Genomic DNA, 18,391 nt, shown 5'->3' on the forward strand with positions numbered 1-18,391 from the left:
TCAGATTAGTATGTTGGATGGTATTTAACCTGCATCACAGTATAGAGGAGAAGCTAGGATCTACCTCAGCAGCAATATCAGAACGTAACTTAGCAACCACAAAGAGTCAGTTGTACATGGATAAATGCTGCCTATTAAGCAGTTTTATTAGTTGCACTAAAAATATTCTGTTCTTAGAATAATTAACCTCTTGACATTTTTGGATTCTAAGGAAGGCCTTTGTTTTGGATCAAGCCCATTAAACACATTTTCATTCGTTAATTTTCTGAAGTCAGCCATGGAGACCTGTGTAATTTGTAACTCAACAAAACATTAGGAAAAAATGTGCGTCATGAGTTATTTATGCTGATTATTAAGTTCATGTGGAAGTAATAGGCTTAACTACAGGATATTTGTGAAGCTCCATAGTTAAATGTCAATTACCCAGCTTCACAAGGCAAACACATTTTTGTAACAGCAAAAGCTCACAAAGATTTATATCCCTACACTAAAGTACTAATCTTTTAACCATGGTAGCCTAGAAACTACTGTTTTCTATCTTAGCGTATGGATGTTTAGAGCATTTGCATGACATTTGTTTGCCCACTGTTTTAACACGAGTTAATGGAGTAGAAATTGGTCAGCGTTAAGCCCATTTTTCTGGGCGTATAATGTGCTCAACAATGACAAATTTAGCAGTGGGACGACCCGTGCCCAGTCTGCATGTGCGTTGGGGCATTGCTAAATTTGTCATGCCCATTTTTCAAAATAGGCATTGGGCTACTTATATATGTAAATGAGGGGCCCCAATGCCTGTTTAGGTCTCCTTGCCGAAACTGGTTGGTGATGATCAGAGCAGGAGCCAAGCCTGCTCACTGGCAGGGGCGGTCTGGGTATCGGGAATTCACATATAAATATTGAATGATGAGCAGACAATCTAACACCCATTGGGCGCAATAAATAACATCTTCAAGAGAAGACGGGAAGGGAGAAAATTGATTAAAGAAATTAGTAAGAAAATAAGACTCACTGTGCTGACCTCACTAATAGAAATGAAAATCGGGAGAGATGAATAACGGGTGGCTGATGATTTTGGCCGTTTTACACTATCACACGAAGTCAAAATTACCCCCAACATGTTTTGTGATGAATGACAGTTTAAGGGGTAAATACTGTTTTCATTGAAAGATCTGCAGAGGATTTAGGAATCTGCTGGACCCTGCCAACATTACCTACCTGATGTCGCACCATTTTTTTGCTTCTACTTGACTTCACTCTGCATTTTCACACAAAGGCCACTCCTATCAGTGCAGAAAGGCAATATATTCCAAACTGGAAAATCTTCTGCAGTCATTGTGCAGGTTCATATATTGTTAGATCTTCCCGCAAGGTGGCTACTGCTGCAGCCAAAATACAAACAGCTATTCTTTGGGAATTCTTCTGGCTAAGGTGCTGACACAGGCGCCAGCACAGCCTAACCCGCTAGAGGAAACGCTCCCCACCCTGCCCTATGCCCACTGTCCTTCATGTCCACCTGCCAAAGCTCTGCCTCCTCCCATTGGTGCGCTGGAGCTGCCCATCAACTCTACTTCCCTATTTTCTCCTGGGTTGCTCACAGCAGTGCCTGGGAGAATAATCTTTCATTGCTAGAGAATCCAGCACAATCCGGTAGGATTGGCAACCTGTGTCTCAGATATGTTTTCTATTCTTTGAGTTCTCTCATTATACCTCCCATTATCACATACCAATATCCCTCCTGCCATTTAACCTACTCCTGTTTTGCACAAGTGCTTTTCTATTTCTCTTCTCGTGTGTGATTTTTGTTAACCAACGTTGTTAAGGGATATAGCGCAAAGGCAATATATGGAGTAGGTCACAGGTCAGCCATGATCTCATCGAATGGAGGAACAAACTCGAGGGGCTAAATGGCCTACTCCTGTTCCTATGTTTCTATGCATGCGTGTGTTTGTGTGCATGTTGGTGCCGCCCTTAATTTTGGTCCGTTCCTTTTTAAATGCTGTTCATCTTCCAATGTTGGCAAAAAAAGTCTGCACTCGAATGTTGCCCGACATGCTGAGCGTTTCCCAGCACCTGTCGCTTTTTTTTGCTTTTTGTACATTTTATGGCAAAAACCAGGCTTCTTCAAGCTCTTTAAAAAGCTGATGATTAAGGAAATCACAGCAAGAAAACAGGAGGCAGGCGAGCAGGTAAGTCATGCAAGAACACAGGTGTAACTGAGTCGTACCTCGTTTTGTTAAGGTCAATTTTACAAGGATCCAGTTCAATGTATTTCTTTTCATCAAAAATACGGTTAATGACTTGCCTCAGCACCTCGTGTAAATATGGCATCCCGACCAGCTGCAAGAAATGAGAACCATCATCCAAATCAGTGTGCGGCTTAAACATTTTGTAACGTGTAGGCGATTTACTTAAGGGGAAGAAAAATCTGAGGTAAGGACTTCTCCCTACTATAGAAGAAAATAATACACCCTCATTTTCTTTGTTTTTCTATTTAAGAAATGTTATTGCCATAACAGTTTTCTTTCTCAACAGTTGCACAGTGGTTCCAGCCAGTGGACCTTCTCCCCTACAAAACTGAAGCTACATTTTTTGTTGTAATCTCCTCTTGCAGAATTGGATGAGCCAAGAATTTATCAATTATCTTTACTCTTTAGAGGGTTAGGTACAATTTCCTGATACACTATCATATTAATTTCATATTGGTAGCTACGGAGCTCAGATAGACTGCAATGACTAATATACTTACTTATAATTAAGATAGAGATATGAAGCACAAAACATTTAGCCATATACTAACAGAACAATATAACCAAATGGAATGAAAAATAATGGGCTAACTACCCTTCATAAGAAATGTATAAACAGAAAGTTCCTGAGTCCAAAATTCATCCTCTTGTATCACTTTCAGTATCAATGTCTCTTATCATGTCTTATCCCACAAATTAGGAGATCAACTGTAAGTTTCCTGACGGAATCAATGGCCAGAACTTTGGTGACACTTTACACTGTCCTATTTTTAATCTGATTGGTTCTCGAAATCTTCATTACTATACTGCCTTTCCCAGTTAAAATAGAGAAATGACTCATGTTTTTGATTAAGATATGCAGTGGCTGGTAGAGCATCTCCTAAATCAATGAACAACTAACCTGTTAAAATTAATTTCAACACATTATCCAACAACAACTTTTATTTATATAGCACCTTTAACATAGAAAAAAGTCCCAAAGCACTTCACAGAGGCGTAGCAAAAACAAAAATGGACGCTAAGCCAGAAACAAAGATATATTTTTGTCTGTATGTTTCCACTCCATCTAAAATGTTACCAGACAAAATAGTGGATACACCATTAGCTTGTTCTGGACAAAGCAAATTCTGTTATCTATACTGATGAAGCCATTAGTAATTTAAATCAATAACCCAAACTAGCTAGTAGTGTGGCTTCCCAAGATGAAAATGAGACAAAAGACAAATGTTAAGGATTGTTTTACACCAAGTCAGGAGATGGAATATCACTAAGAATGTTTCCTAGCTACGCAATCATCCCTAACGACAAGAATTACAGCACTCTTTGCTGTCAATATATTATCACTTATATGATAATCCAAGGACATGGTAGGGGAAATCTCCAGATTTGCTCAAGATAACAGGAACACTGAAAACTGTTTTTGCAGTAACATTAGAGTGGTTATTGTTTTTAACCACACATGGGGGGAACATTATGGCCTGAAAATATTAGATATCTGTGAAATCCCATTCTTCATTTACACTTCTGAAAAGTTTATGGCACTGGAAAAAGCATGGAACATATTCTGAACCATCTCTGTGGCTTGTGAGAAACATTCACTTTTGAAATATCATGTGGGGGTGGAGATAGGACATAAACGGCAGCCCGTTTTATGCCCCACCCAATTTTCTGTTCCATTGAAGTTACTGGAAAATAAAATCAGACAGGGTGTAAAAGGGGCTGCCAATTCGCTATCATCAGTTTTGTGCTAATCCCACACAGGCTAATTTCACCCACAATGAATCCAAATCAAGATGAACAGATGGAGATGCTCTTCCTCCGGCAGCAGGATGTGCTCTATTTATCGATTTTGCACAGCAGCTATTACATCCATACATGTCTCCTGTAAGCTAATGGCCTGGAATTTGCGATGAGAATAACAGCGAGGCTAATAGTGCTCACCTTTATAATAGAGGAAATCTGACAGCAACTTCTAGAGCAACACATGGGCAGTTAAACGCGGAAATCCAGAAGTTACTGTCAAAGATGCCCTGCTCCTCCACACAGTGCGCTGTTGCAGTCTTTGCGAATAGACTCGGCATTGAAATGACTGCAACGGTGTGAACTTGCTGTACTTGCCGCACTAAAAATGGCTGAAAGTATTAGGGCTGGAGCATTCAGGAGTAAGTGAGCTTTTAACGGCGTGATAAGTGATAATTACTGCTGAAAAATCTCTCTGGCCGTGAAAAATTATTTTTACAAGTGTGGCGTCTCATTCCCTCAGAAGAAAATTAGTGTTGAAGATTATTTTTTAATTTAAAATATGTTTTACTTTTTCTGTCTGTCTCTTTTATCTCTCTCCCCTAATCCCATCTGTATTCCCAATCTTTATTTCTCTTTTTGTACATTATTTAAATCTAAGTTATATTTCTTGCTTTATACTTCCTGGTTTGGACTCTGCGTGTCTCAGTGAGGATTCTTCAATCTGATTAGTTGAAGAGTCTCACTTTCGCTTTTTCTGCTCACACATGCCACAGATCCCCTGCAGAGGGCGCCATGCTGGAAAAGACACAGATTAAAGGAAATCTCCTCTGACAGGCCCGCAAAATGTCTGCGGGCAGCTGTCAGCGAAGAGTTGGTTGAAAGATAAATGTTGGCCGGGACACTGGGAGGGCTATGGGGAAAGAGCAGGGGAGTGGGACTAATTGGATCGCTCTTTCAAAGAGCCAGCACAGGTACAATGGGCTGAATGGCCTCCTTCTGTGCTGTAAGATTCTATGATACTGCATTCCCTTTATCCAATCAATCAGTCACCTCTTTAAAAAAAATGCATTAAATTTTGCTTTTAACAAATCAATGCTAACCCTCCTGGATTAATCCATGTATTTCTATGTGCTCACTAATTTGATCTCAAATTATTTGTTGCCCACAGCTGATGTTAGACTAATTGGTCGGAAGCTACTCAATTTATCCCCTTTTTAAACAAAGTTCTACACTGGCTACCCTCCAATTCCCTAGCAGCATTTGTAATATCCAAGAAGGATTGAAAAATTGTAGTTCGAGCCTCTGCGATCTCCGCTCTGTCTTCCTTCAACAGTCTTCAGGTGCATGTCATCAGGGCCAAATGACTTATCCACCTTGACTTCTGCTAAAAAAAATTAACAGTACACCTACATTCTGTAGACTGCAGATAAAGAGAAGTGAAGACTGTAGTGATATATATTGCATGCTCCTGCGAGCCAGTGGTGAATCTTCCTGAGTAAAGCCTAGATTACCTCTCTGTCTGCAAGCTTAAGGAACTGATTCCACTTAAGCAAAGAATCAGGGAACATGTTATTCCTTTGGAATACTAGTGATCGTTGTTCTACTGCTTTTCCTGACTCTATTAGCAATCTGAGACTGAGAGAAATTAATTCCCTCCAGTGTTAGATTAGCCAGTAATTCAATCTCACAATAAGAAAAGAAAGAGCATGTTATTCCTTCCAGCTGAGAGTGATTGGGATTGAACTAGGGGTGAGAGGTTAACCTCCAGGATCCCTAAAAATTAAAAAATCAGCATATTATTAAGAACTAGCACTGTGCAGACAATAATGATACAAGAAAGTACATTAAAAGGGCAATTTCACAAGTGTCTGGGACTCAATAATTGAATCACTCATTGTTTCAGTCACTGCAGCAGTACAAAATGGACTCAGGTTTGCAGGGTCAACATGAAAACATTCAAAGGGAAACCACTTACCTTCATAAACTGTTCCATAGCCTTGGAAGCCAAGGAATTGGATCTGAAAAGTGTGTTTGGATCAGCTGTGTAAAAAAGGAAAACTAATTATTGAATAATTCTTAGTAAAACTAAATACTGAACTTTACAAATACACAGCAGGCTTCTGATATGCTTTCTGGTCTGTAGACCACATTGAATGAGAATGGATCTAATTCTTGAGCATTATAAAATAGTACAACAAATCCCAAATGGCTGATTTAGAAACAAAAAACATCTTGGCATTTTGTCACCTTTGTATTCTTTCGAGTGCATGTAATTAATAATTAACTATGGATTATACCAAACACCTCCACAATCATAATTACAGGAACTTCTGAGTCAAACAAGTTGTTAGCACTGCCAATTTGATTAAACTCCTCGCTCCATTGCAGCAAAAGAAAGTTAGGATGACATTTAGATCCATGGCTAAGGAGAGATTTAAGCCTGTATGACTACAGCTTTGGATAATCCAGGCAACAAGAGACATTCTAACAGCTTCAGACTAGTTTCGAGTGATTATCATCCCATGCAAACCTATTCCTAATTCATTGCCATCAACCTGGGACCCTTTGGGATGAGCATGTGATGAACGCAATGATGAATGAATTAAGCAATCCGACATCTAACAGGGCCAATGTTAACTCCCGGTGGGAGCGGACAGCAGTCCTGTGTGGGGGTTTGCACCGGAACCCCGTAAGATTTTAACTGTCGGACCTCGTCTGAATGGCACCGGTCTGCTGCTTGGCGGTGCCCAGCAGTAAGTGGCAGCTGGCCGATGGAGGAAGGATGAAGATCGGGCAACCTCCGGAGGCCGCCAGCCAGCATCAGAAGGAGGGGGGTTTTGCTGGGGCAGCAGAGGCCCAGACTTTCCTTTGGGCCCCACCTAGGAAAATTCTTTCACGTTACCTTCAGTGGCCTCGCTGGCTCCTTGACAACTTCACCCAATGGGACGGTCACAGCGGGCAGTCTGCTCAGGAGCAGGTTAAAATTCCATTGGGGTCCCACGTACGTCATGGGATCCCATTTCACATTTATTAACGCGGTCACCAAAAAACAGCGGTATTAAAATCACAGATAGGCAGGAAACGGAATAGCTCCATTTTAACTGCTCCCCTGCTCCTTTCCCGCTGATCCTGTAAATTTCTACTCTACCACAGAAGCCAGTGGCTGGGCATATCCCTTTTACAATTTTAATAGAAAAATTCTAGGAGACCCATGTTTAAAAAAAGAGCCAATCGGAGCATTCTTTCTTAGCTGTGAGAGGACTCCACGTGCGATACCTCTGTTTTATTATAAACGCACATTGAGACAGTAATGGATAAAATGCATGGCTGTCATTATTTACTATCATTCATTTGGTTAAACAGATTGGTGCAGGGGTGGAGGGGGGAGAAATCACAGGCAAAAAAGAAACTGCCGCCCGCCAATGGGAAAATCTGAGCCTTTCTATTAGGCTCAACGTTAAGTCTCCATGGTGCTATGTTTCAATATTGATCCCTAAATCAATATCACTAAAACTGATTATCTGGTCATTGCTGTTTGTGGGAGCTTGCTGTGCGCAAATTAGCTGCTGCGTTTCCGACATTACATCAGTGACTACACTTCAAAAAGTACTTCATTGGCTGTAAAACACTTTGGGACTTCCTGAGGTTGTAAAATATGCTATATAAATGCAAGTCTTTCTTTTTATAAGGGGATATGGATACTTTGTAAGATGCTTCTTCTTCCAGCTTTTTAATGCTGTTTTTGAAGGAAATCTAGCATCACTGGTGACGATTGTTCTATACTATACCTAATGCAGGAGGACCTAGTTGTCTCGTGACATCTTACATAGCTGGACAAAGGATAGTTTCCAGCGAGGACTCACCCATTGATCAGCAGGTTCATGAAAATGTAGCAATGTAAAGTCCCTATGGTGCTTAAATTAGTTTTTAATCTTGTCCGATGCTAATGCGCACGCAATATTTTTTACAAGGCTGTGCAAACTGTCTTCTGAGGTGAACCAAAACACGTTGAAGCTTTAGGCAACATTGACTTTATGAGCATAGACATGGGGCGAGACTCTGGGTCACACCTGAATCCGGGAGCAATCCCAGTGCGGTGCATGCTGCACGCACCTAATGAGGCCAGCGGCAGGACCACAGCAAATTGGCCTCATTAGGAACTGGAACGCTGTTACTGGACGAGTAATCCAGATGCCTGGACTAATGATCCGGAGACGTGAGTCCAAATCCCACCACGGCAGCTGGGCAATTTAAATTCAGTTAATTAAATAAATCTGGAATGGAAAAAAGCTAGTATCAGTAATGGTGGCCATGGATTGTCATAAAAACCCATCTGGTTCACTAATATTCTTTAGGGAAGGAAATCTGCCGTCCTTACTCGGTCTGGCCTATATGTGACTCCAGACCCACAGCAATGTGGTTGACTCTTAACTACCCTCTGAAATGGCCTAGCAAGACATTCAGTTGTACCAAAACCGCTACAAAGAAGTATACAGCGGCTCACCACCACCTTCTCAAGGGCAATTAGGGACAGGCAATAAGTGCTGGACTTGCCAGCGACGCCCACATCCCATGAACGAATAAAAAGAAAAGGAGAGTGCTGACAATCTGTGGGCACCAGTCACGGCCCCTGGTGCAGCTTACTGGTCACGGGCAGCAATATCGACCAGCTCAGACTCCAGCCAAGGCCCTCAGGAGAGTCCGGTGGGAAGAGAGGCGATCAGGAGGAGGATGAGCGGTGGCAGCCTGTGGATTTAATGTGGAGCCGGTGCCGGACACCTGCTCCTCAATAGGGCAAGTCCAAAACATGAAGCTTTCTTGTTGGGTGGCAACCTCCAGTGGTTCCTTTAAGGAACTCTGTTTTGGCTGCTGAGCACCTGAAGCAACTGACCTCAGCATGCATGGTGCATGCTGGGATCATTTGCAGTCCAATCAGGTATTAAGCCCATTGCGGACACCAATCAGGGGCCAACACCTAATTCAGAGGCGTGCCCTGGACGCCTACTGAGTAGCCTTATCCAATATAGCATGTGATACAGTTCCAGCGCAGAATGAGCGTGCGCATGCCACCCGCCATATTGGACGCTTAGGCGCCCGTATTGCAGCTGTAAAAGAGGCGCAGCGCATTCGAATTTCTAGGCCACTGATTCTGTATTTGCACAGAAGCCATAAATGGCTATGCTGGGGTACTTGTGCTTATCGTTAATGAATTTAAATGGAGCATAACTATGAAACAAGCACTGAAAGGTGAGGTGGTGTTGAGGTTAATGCAGTACAAACACTTGTGTTTTTTATTGTAGAGCTTTTGTAATGTAAATTATTTCATGCCATTATTTTGCTGTGGTTTGGCAGGCTGTTAAGAGGGTGATGCTAAAGTGGTGTACAGAAGGGATCTTCTCTATCATGAACAATGCAATATGCTACTTTGACTATATTTATAAAGCATGGAAACATAGGAGAAAATCAGAAACTCGGTCAACAGCAGATTTAATGCTATGTTTAGACCATCTGGGCCACAAGAGTAGAAACTAACCCACAGCCACAAAGTGCTTTATAGCCAATGAATTACTGTTGAAGTGCAATATCTGTTACGTAGGCAAATAAGTCAGCAAATTTGTGCATAGCAAAGTCCCAGATACTGCAAAAGAGATGCATGAGCAATGAACTTGTATTTGGCAGTGTCGGTTAAGGAGGAGGAACAACAACAACAACAAGCATTTATAGAGTGGCCCCCAAAATTGGCAGCAGTTCTAGTGGATTCCCGCTGTAACTTCCTTGAGAAGCCACTGGAATGACAGGAATCTGGGACAGGATCCTGTATAACCAGGTCCTGGCTTGAGCCCAAGTTTCTGGGATGGCCTTGTGAGAGAGGAGCCTCCACCCACCCCTTACAAGTCCATCGATGTAAGGGGGCTGTGGGGGGAAAGCGACTCTGAACATCAGAGGGCCAATGCCCCACACCTTCTTTGAGATCCAGGGTATGGTCCCGCCCAGTTGTTGGCACATGAACAGACATTTGCGCAAGTTTGACTGGGTCGGCCTGATTGGCGTCACCTTGAGAGACAACAGCAATATTCATGCCTACAATGCCCCTGCTGATGAGCACTCTTCAGCATGCTCATTGATCTAAGGGTAGCAAAGAGGTCAGTGAAGCACTGCCTCAAGACTATCTCAATCCAGTTCCTCAGCATATTAAAATTGGACTGGAGAGCCCCAAGGCCTTTATAACAATGGCCTGAACATTCAAAAGAGATACTCTGACTAGACTTAGAACGTATGCTATAAGGGACTCTGCTACAGATGCTCACCGAGCTGTCACATGGTCCGTAGTAAGCTGTCTTGCGCCACTGTATAGATGATCTACACTCTGTTTTGGTAAGACTCTAGTGACTGGCATCCATGCTCCTGCTCAGACAGCTGATCCCGAGAGGTCCATATGCCTGTGCTCTGCTTTTTGTCCAGCAGTTTCCTGCTTCTCCACTACTTGCACAGCTTGCTTTTCCTCACAAATGCACTGTGACTCAGCCAGTGATATCTTCTCAAACTCACTATCTATTTACACTTGATGTAGCTGTGCTGCTGCTTGTGACAGGTGGTGTGAGTGACGCAACCTGCTCGGAGGTGCTGCATTCTTCACTGCCACTGGCACTGCCTACAAAACCGCAAGAGGAACATACATTGCAACGATGGCTGCAAGACAGCCCTTGCAACAGTACTTAAATGGTAATATACTATGTGTGACGTTATTGTGCTGGAGCATATACCTCCAGAAGAGTGAATGAGTAGGGCGAAAATCATAGACTATCACTGGCACAGAAACAGGTCATTCAATCAATCAAGTTTATGCCAGTGTTTTTCTCCGTATGAGTCATTTAATCTAATCCCACTCTCTTGCTCACTCCCCATATCCTTTACTATTCCTCTTTTTCAAGCAAATGTAACTTCATTTTAAATGACATAAAGACCTAACTAGAGAATGGTACTAGCCCTCAGTTTGGGGAATATCACTGGCTTAATCCTGTCTCATTCCCTGTGAAGGTTTCCATGTCAATTATATCAAGTACGCCCTCCTCAAAAACCGTCAATGGCCTGAAATTTTGGAAGCCTTCTGTATATTCTACTGTCATGTAATCATACATGGTAAACAAACAAAAAGCTGTCAGGTTGTCTGAGTGCTTTGAACAAAGCAGCAAATATTAACAGGAAACATTGCTGTCCCTTCCACTGGGAACTGTTGGATGGTCTTACCTTTGCCATCTCTTTCTGCATTCGCTTCCAACTCCGATGAGTGTTGGAACCAGCATTCACTGTGGCAGCTACCTCCTCCTAGACACGCTGTATTGCTCTCTGCTAGAGTGCCAACCCTCCTTACGTGCACTTCATACATTAATGAAGCCTGACAGTCTTCTGCTTGAGCACTCCATAACAAATGGGGAAACTCTATTTGGCTCCACTGCAGTTTTTTTTCCAAGCACCTTCTCTGCTCCCCTTTGACTGGCTACTGCAGTCCTTTAAACAGCTGCAGCAGTGCTCAAAAATTCCAAGTCCCCACAGGCAGCCTGCTGGGCAGGTGCTAACATTATATAGCTGATCAGTTGCTGAGGCAACAGTTGAAGCAGGAATGGTCGTGCACAACAAGTCAGGCACATATCCTGCCGAGCACTGTTCCTGCCCCACGATCACATGAATTGAAATTTTTACCCTTTAATGTCAAACAATGAAGAGCAGTTACAAAGTTCAGGTCTGCACTCAATATTTTCTTGCGGTCAGCGTCGCCAGTCACTCCCATAAGCGGACCCCGTGTCCCCTGCATCCCCTGTGAGCTGGAAAGCCCCTTTACCAACCAAAATCTATCTAGGCCTAGGTACTAAGCTCTGGAATTCCCTCCCTACATCTCTCTGGCATCCCCACCTCTCTATCACTCCTCCTTTAAGACGCTCCTTAAAACCTACTTCTTTGACCAAGCTTTTGCTCACCTTTCCTAATATCTCTTTACATGACTAAGTGTCAAATTTTGTTTGATAACGCTTCTGTGAAGTGCCTTGCGACATTTTGCTTTGTTAAAGGTGCTATATAAATGCAAGTTGTTGTAAATAATAACATGCCCGTGGAGTCTAACAGTAAGACCACTCATTGTGTGCGCTGAACACTTATATCACATGCATTCTGCTATCTTTCATAAAATGGACTGATTAGCACATTAGCGGGACAAGGCCACTTCTAAACCAATAATCTGATTTACTCTTCGTGTAACAGATGAATGAATAGAAATTGTTTCCGAGTGACATTTAAACAATTCCCTACTGCTCTTTGTTCCATCAAAATGGTAAATTGTACAAGTTTCCCATTTGTCATGAGCTAAACCAACTTTACATGTCTGCAGTCCCTGAACTGGTTGGCATTAACTTTACACTTTGAATAAAGACCACTGTCACATTTAAGGTGCAAACAGCCCTAGAATATGCTAATTGCCACCCACGTCCATTGTTCTCCAAACTGATGTGGATAACGGTTTTAATTTCCCCTCGGCGAGGGCCGTCAATATTCCTAACCGCCCTTTGTTCATCGTCTACAGGGTTTTTACTATAAATTCAGAAAAGTATGCTGGAACTCTGGAAATTAACCTTTTGTAACCTGAACTTGACTTTAAATCACAAACATGATGGAATTTGCGGTGGGTAACAACCTCAGACGAACAGCGTTTGCTGTTATTTCCCCCTGTGAAACTGACCGCAACTTCAGGATGTAGCACATGCGCACCCTAACGCATAAATCCTGAAGTTGCTGTCAATCATTCACTGCTCCGACACTGGTTGCGCTGTGGACCCACCCCCTGGCAATCAGTGTAATCTGTCAAATCAGAGAAACAGACAAAAAGTTCAGCTTGTCCACAGTAATATCGCTGTTAAATCCCCCAAAACATTAGACCCTTTTGGATTAGGTGTAACTGGGGTTTTAACGGCATATTGAATACTAAGCAAACTTTATGGCCCTGAAAAATCTCATTTTAATTTTGTGGAGTGTCAAACTTATCCATTTTTAATAAAAAAGTTAAATTTTTAACAAACTATAAAAAAAAAAAATTTTTTTAGAAAGTATGCTCATCTTTATTTCAGGTTTACCTTTTCCCCATGTGATAGCCCTAATTTTTGTTTTGCTCTCTATAACATTTTTTTAAAAGTTAGAATCAAAGGATTCTTCTGTCAGAGGGTCATGAATCTTTGGAATTTAATTCCCCAGAGAGCTGTGGAGGCTGGGTCATTGAATATATGTAAGGTGGAGATGGGCAGATTTCTGAATGGTAAGGGGGTCAAGGGTTATGGGGAGCCGGCAGGGAAGTGGAGTTGAGGCCAAGATCAGATCAGCCATGATCTCATTGAATGGTGGAGCAGGCTCGAGGGGCCAAATGACCTACTCTTGCTCCTATGTCTTATGTTCTTATGAGCTTACTCACTTCCTGGTTTTTCGGTCTGTGAGAATTCTGCACTGTGAATGGTTACATAGACAGCTTGTTGACATCACAGCAGCTCGCGTTAGGGATTTCCCATTAACTTACACTGATTTCAACTGAAGGTCGGGAAAGCCGAACTTCTCTCAACAGAGATGGCGAGATCTTTGTGGGAACCTTAGCCAGCGGTGAACACCTTTGCTTCGCTGCTGACTGCAAATTACAGGCAATTATCAATTAAACCAAATATCCCTTCCTGGTCAACGAGGTAAAAATCTCAAAATGCAACAAACCCCATGGGATGTTTTGCTATGTTGAAGGGCTATACAAGCACACGTTGTTATCATGTATGTTCCAATCTTCAGCTTCTCAAAATTCTCCAAATACTGAGGTGGAACAAATGGTTGTTATAAACATGTTAGGTACATTTTAGAGGACAGATTCATTTTGGGAAAAATGGAATTCTGTTTCTTTTGAAATATAAATGATTCTAATCAGAATGCCAGTTCACCGGTTGCCGATGTGTGTGATCAGAACCAATTCCTGCGGTTGACTTTGTCAATACGGAACTAAGAAGCATCATAAACTGATTACTCCATGTGGCTTCCATCAGCAGGGGATGGGATTCATTCAATACCAGACGGTCATATTTTCTCTTATTAATACCAGGCAAAGACCCTTCACTTCACTGGAAGGCTCTCACAAGTGTAATTGCTTGGTCTGTTTCCATAGTAATGGTAACCTAATCACCGCTAATTAATGAAATGCTCAATTAGTTGCAGTGGCTTTGTCTGTTCTAATGTTTTGTTTTCTCAAAGTGCTGCATATTACCTCTCAGCTTGTCGCTTGACGTTGGCCGCTACTGTGTTACATGGCGGCTATTCGTCTCGATAACATTTAGCAAGATGTCTGTTTCTCAGCAGATAACAATTCAAGCTCTCAAACCAATACACAGCTTACAATTCCAAAATCCCCACTGAGACTCACTAATGTATCGAACAACAAGTTCTTGTCAAAGAACTGATCAGAATGACTAAGCATGAAAACAGTCGGGAAGAGTGGTAGAATTAGCAGTTAGTATGTTCCTCTCTAATTTAAAGTATAAACATTTCACTACAGATCAGCCTTGGCCTCTGATATAGCCTTAACTGGGAGGATTCTTCCCCTTCTAATTGCCACGAATACTAGTCAGCACTTTTAAACTTTTTTTAATTTAAAAGATGGCTGCTACAGTTAAATGGAACTCCCTCCCATGAGGCAGCTATAAAGTGTGTTTCTTCATTTTGTTAATGAATCCTTCCTCTGTGTTTCATGATAAGACTGGCTGTCAGTCGATGCTCTGTACGGTTCAATTTCCATTACAAAAGATAGGAGGAAAATACCTCTTTGTACTAATGATAGAGCCCAAAATACCTCAGTGCTGGTTCACAGCTGTTGTCCATCGGTGAAAATGTAGCCCATTCTTTATGGCTCCTTGATTAAGAAAGTGCAATTAATTCCAATTAAATGAATGCCTCATAATTGGTTTTGGATTTTCAATATTTATTCATTTGCATGCTAAACACATTGTGTTTATTCCTGCTAACTAAGTAGTCTACCTCTTTTATGTAATGCGTAATATATATTAGTTTCCCACTATGCTAAACCTGCCTCACTTCGACCCTCAGCAAATTTGGCAATGACATAGAACTGAGCATGTGCAAGATTTGCATAGATTTACATAGAAATTACAACACAGAAACAGGCCAGTCGGTTCATCCAGTCCACATGGGCAGTAGACTAATTTCATTTGCTTGCCCTGTTCTGGTATCCTTTCCCTTTCTTCCAACCAGCTATCTAACCTATTCCTAAATACTGACTTGGTCTCTGCTTCAATCATTAACTCCAGTTGTGCATTCCAGGGCCTCTGTGTACAAAGGTTTCTCCTTGCTCCCTGTTCTAAATCGCTTGCATTTAATCTTATATCTATATCCCCATGTTCTGGATACCTCAATCACCGGGAACAGTCTCTTTCTAAATACCCTGTCCCATCATATACAGTTTCTCCAAAGTTGTGATTATAGCTTTAACGCTACTGCGCATGCACAGTTGCCATACATGCCATAAGCTTTCTCAGTCTGGCCACAGACTTTCTCTGATACTGAAGGAAGCGTGCACAGGCTAGCAATGTTGAAAGTTCATTCTGTTCTGTAAGAGCAGGCTCACTAATGGCCAGACTCCGAAGCGGCAATCTGAGGCCAAATACCACAGACGTAAGCTGTTTATTTTTGCTACCCACCGGCCTTCCAGGAAGGTTTTACCTGCTCAAGCACGAATGCCAGGTTATTTAATGGGATATTACATTTACAGGCTGCACGACACCTACTATATAGGAGAATGCATCACTGTCCAGGGTTTCCACTGATGCACTTGCCAGCCTGCGACTTTCTCCCTGCGCATTTTAACGAACAGGAAAATCTCAGGCTGGCAATCACACAAGCAGAAGACCCGGCAACTACTGTTACCAGCAACCAAACTACAGCAAAAAATACTGGATAAACAGTCTATAATACCGGAGCTCTAAAAATAATTGTATAAGTGTGCAAAACAAAGGTGCAATAGAAACATCTTACATTTAGCTGTGTATACCCAATAAGATCTTAAAATAAACAGATCATCCACTTAACAGGTTACAATAGCAAAATACTGCGGATGCTGGAAATCTGAAATAACAGAAAATGCTGGAAATACTCAGCAGGCCAGGCAGCATCCGTGGAGAGAGAAACAGAGTTAACGTTTCAGGTCTGGGACCCTTCATCTGATCCACTTAACAGGAACTGACTTAACGTGATAATGCTCTTACCGCCGTAACTTTGGTGGAAACCACATTTGTGCGTGTAAACCGAATTTCTGCCGAAGTTGCAGTAGCGGAATGGGAGAAGCTCCGAGGAAATTCACCCCCAGTATCTTAGACATGCTACACCACTGACTTAACACACACATTAAAAGCTTATTGCTGGGAATGTTGTGGAAACGGATTGTATAAGTGTGTTCAAGAAGTAATTAGATGTGTTTCTGGAGCGAGAGGGGATTCAGGGATATATGAGGAGGGGATTAGTTACGTCTGGTCAAGGGATGGACTTTCTGGGCTTGGTAGTCTTTTCCTGTTCCTAAAAATGAATGGCCTGGAATTTGTGGTTGGCAGCAAAGCGACGGTGCTCGCCGCTGACCTCGAAAAAAGCTGCCCACAAAAATCTAGTGATCTCTGTGGCGTGGATTTCAGCTCTCCTGACTTTCGTTTGAATCTGGCGCCAAATCAAGCGAATCTCCAGTGTCCAGCAACAGTGATGTCATCAAGCAGACAATCACATTGAAGAATTCTCACAGACGGCAAACAAGGAGGTAAAAGGCACAGATTCTAGTTTACTTTTTTATAAATTTTACAGACAGCGAAATAAAGATTGGGACCATTATACCATAGGAGACCCTCTTAAATGGCTCTAATCACAAGGGTGCATGGTTACCATGCCAACAGCAGCCTCGGGCCTAGCTAGCAAAATGATATAGGGCCTTGGTGAGACCACACCTGGAGTATTGTGTACAATTTTGGTCTCCTTACCTAAGGAAGGATATACTTGCCATAAAGGGAGGTCAACGAAGGTTCACGAGATTGATTCCTGGGATGGCGGGACTGTCGTATGAGAAGAGATTGAGTAAACTAGGCCTGTATTCTCTTGAATTCAGAAGAATGAGAGTGGATCGCATTGAAGCAAACAAAATTGTTACAGGGCTTGATAGGGTGGATGCTGGAAGAATGTTTCCCTTGGCTGGGGAGTCTAGAGCCAGGGGCCACAGCCTCAGGATAAAGGGTAGGCCATTCAGGACTGAGATGAGAAGAAATTTTTTCACACAGAGGGTGGTGAATCTTTGGAATTCTCTACCCCAGAGGGCTGTGGAGGCTCAGTCATTGGGTATATTCAAAACAGAAGTCGATAGATATCTGACTAGTAAAGGCATCAAGGGATATGGTGATAAGGCCGGGGAATGGAGTTGAGGCAGAAGATCAGCCATGATCTCATTGAATGGCGGAGCAGGCTTGAAGGGCCGAATGGCCTACTCCTCCTATTTCTTATGTTTCTTATGTTCTTATGACTTACAGATAGGATTAAGGTAGAAGCTGAAATATCATAAACAAACTTGAAAAAATATATATTATTTTAAAAACATATGTAATTCTTAATCATATTAATGGAGAAATTTGACATTCCACAAATATAAAATTAGTTTTTCAGGGCCAGAATGGTTGTTCAGCAGTCACTATGCCATTAAAAACCCAGTTACACCTCTTTCAACAAGACTTAAATTTTCAGCGGGGGGTTGGGGGGCGGGGGGAGTTTAACAGCGATATTCCAGCATAAAAGGGGAAGTATTCGTCCCTCATTGTGATTTCAATTGATTACCACCTATGGGGAGTTCCACAGCGCAACCCATGTCGGAGCAGTGAATGACTGACTGCAACTGCAGAATTTCCGTGTTTATCTGCACGTACACCAAACCCTGAAGTTGTGGTTAGTTTCAGAGGGGTAATGACGGTGAACGCTGACAGTTTTGCCTTCATCACCACCACAAAATCCGGGCCCTTATGTTTTTTTAACTGCTTTTACCTTGCGCTAAAACCTGTGCTGGTGGAGCTGAATCGTGACGCCCGGGTCTCACGCAGCCGACTGCAAGTAAATTTGTCAGCATTCGCTATGACTGCTTCCCATGAAGATCAAGTACAGCTCAACAAATCCTGGCAAGTTTACTTACAGACTACAGCCGGCGTACAAGACCTATGAGCTAGCACCGCCAGCACAGGTCTTAGCGCAATATAAAAGTAGCTCTACTCACACCATGGTTCGATTGCTTCACCCAGCTGAATAATTCCTAATGCCGATGATGCCACTGGCGTGTAATCTGAGATTGGGTGAAGTTG

General features: G+C 42.3%; 1 protein-coding gene across 2 annotated transcripts in view; it reads right to left on the minus strand.

Moving 5' to 3' along the window:
- Positions 1–18,391, minus strand: part of rasal1a (RAS protein activator like 1a (GAP1 like)) — a 301,463-nt gene that overhangs the window by 70,190 nt on the left and 212,882 nt on the right. For both annotated transcript variants that reach the window (XM_085961524.1, XM_085961525.1), the window contains exons 12-13: positions 5,965–6,029; positions 2,225–2,337 (exon numbers count right to left, since the gene is read on the minus strand). In XM_085961524.1, the coding sequence (XP_085817650.1) occupies positions 2,225–2,337; positions 5,965–6,029 (178 nt within the window). The remainder of the gene's footprint in view (positions 1–2,224; positions 2,338–5,964; positions 6,030–18,391) is intronic.

The sequence above is a fragment of the Somniosus microcephalus genome, chromosome 19 (assembly GCF_052327205.1).
Source record: "Somniosus microcephalus isolate GS21.2 chromosome 19, FLI_Smic_1.0, whole genome shotgun sequence".
Lineage (NCBI taxonomy): Eukaryota > Metazoa > Chordata > Chondrichthyes > Squaliformes > Somniosidae > Somniosus > Somniosus microcephalus.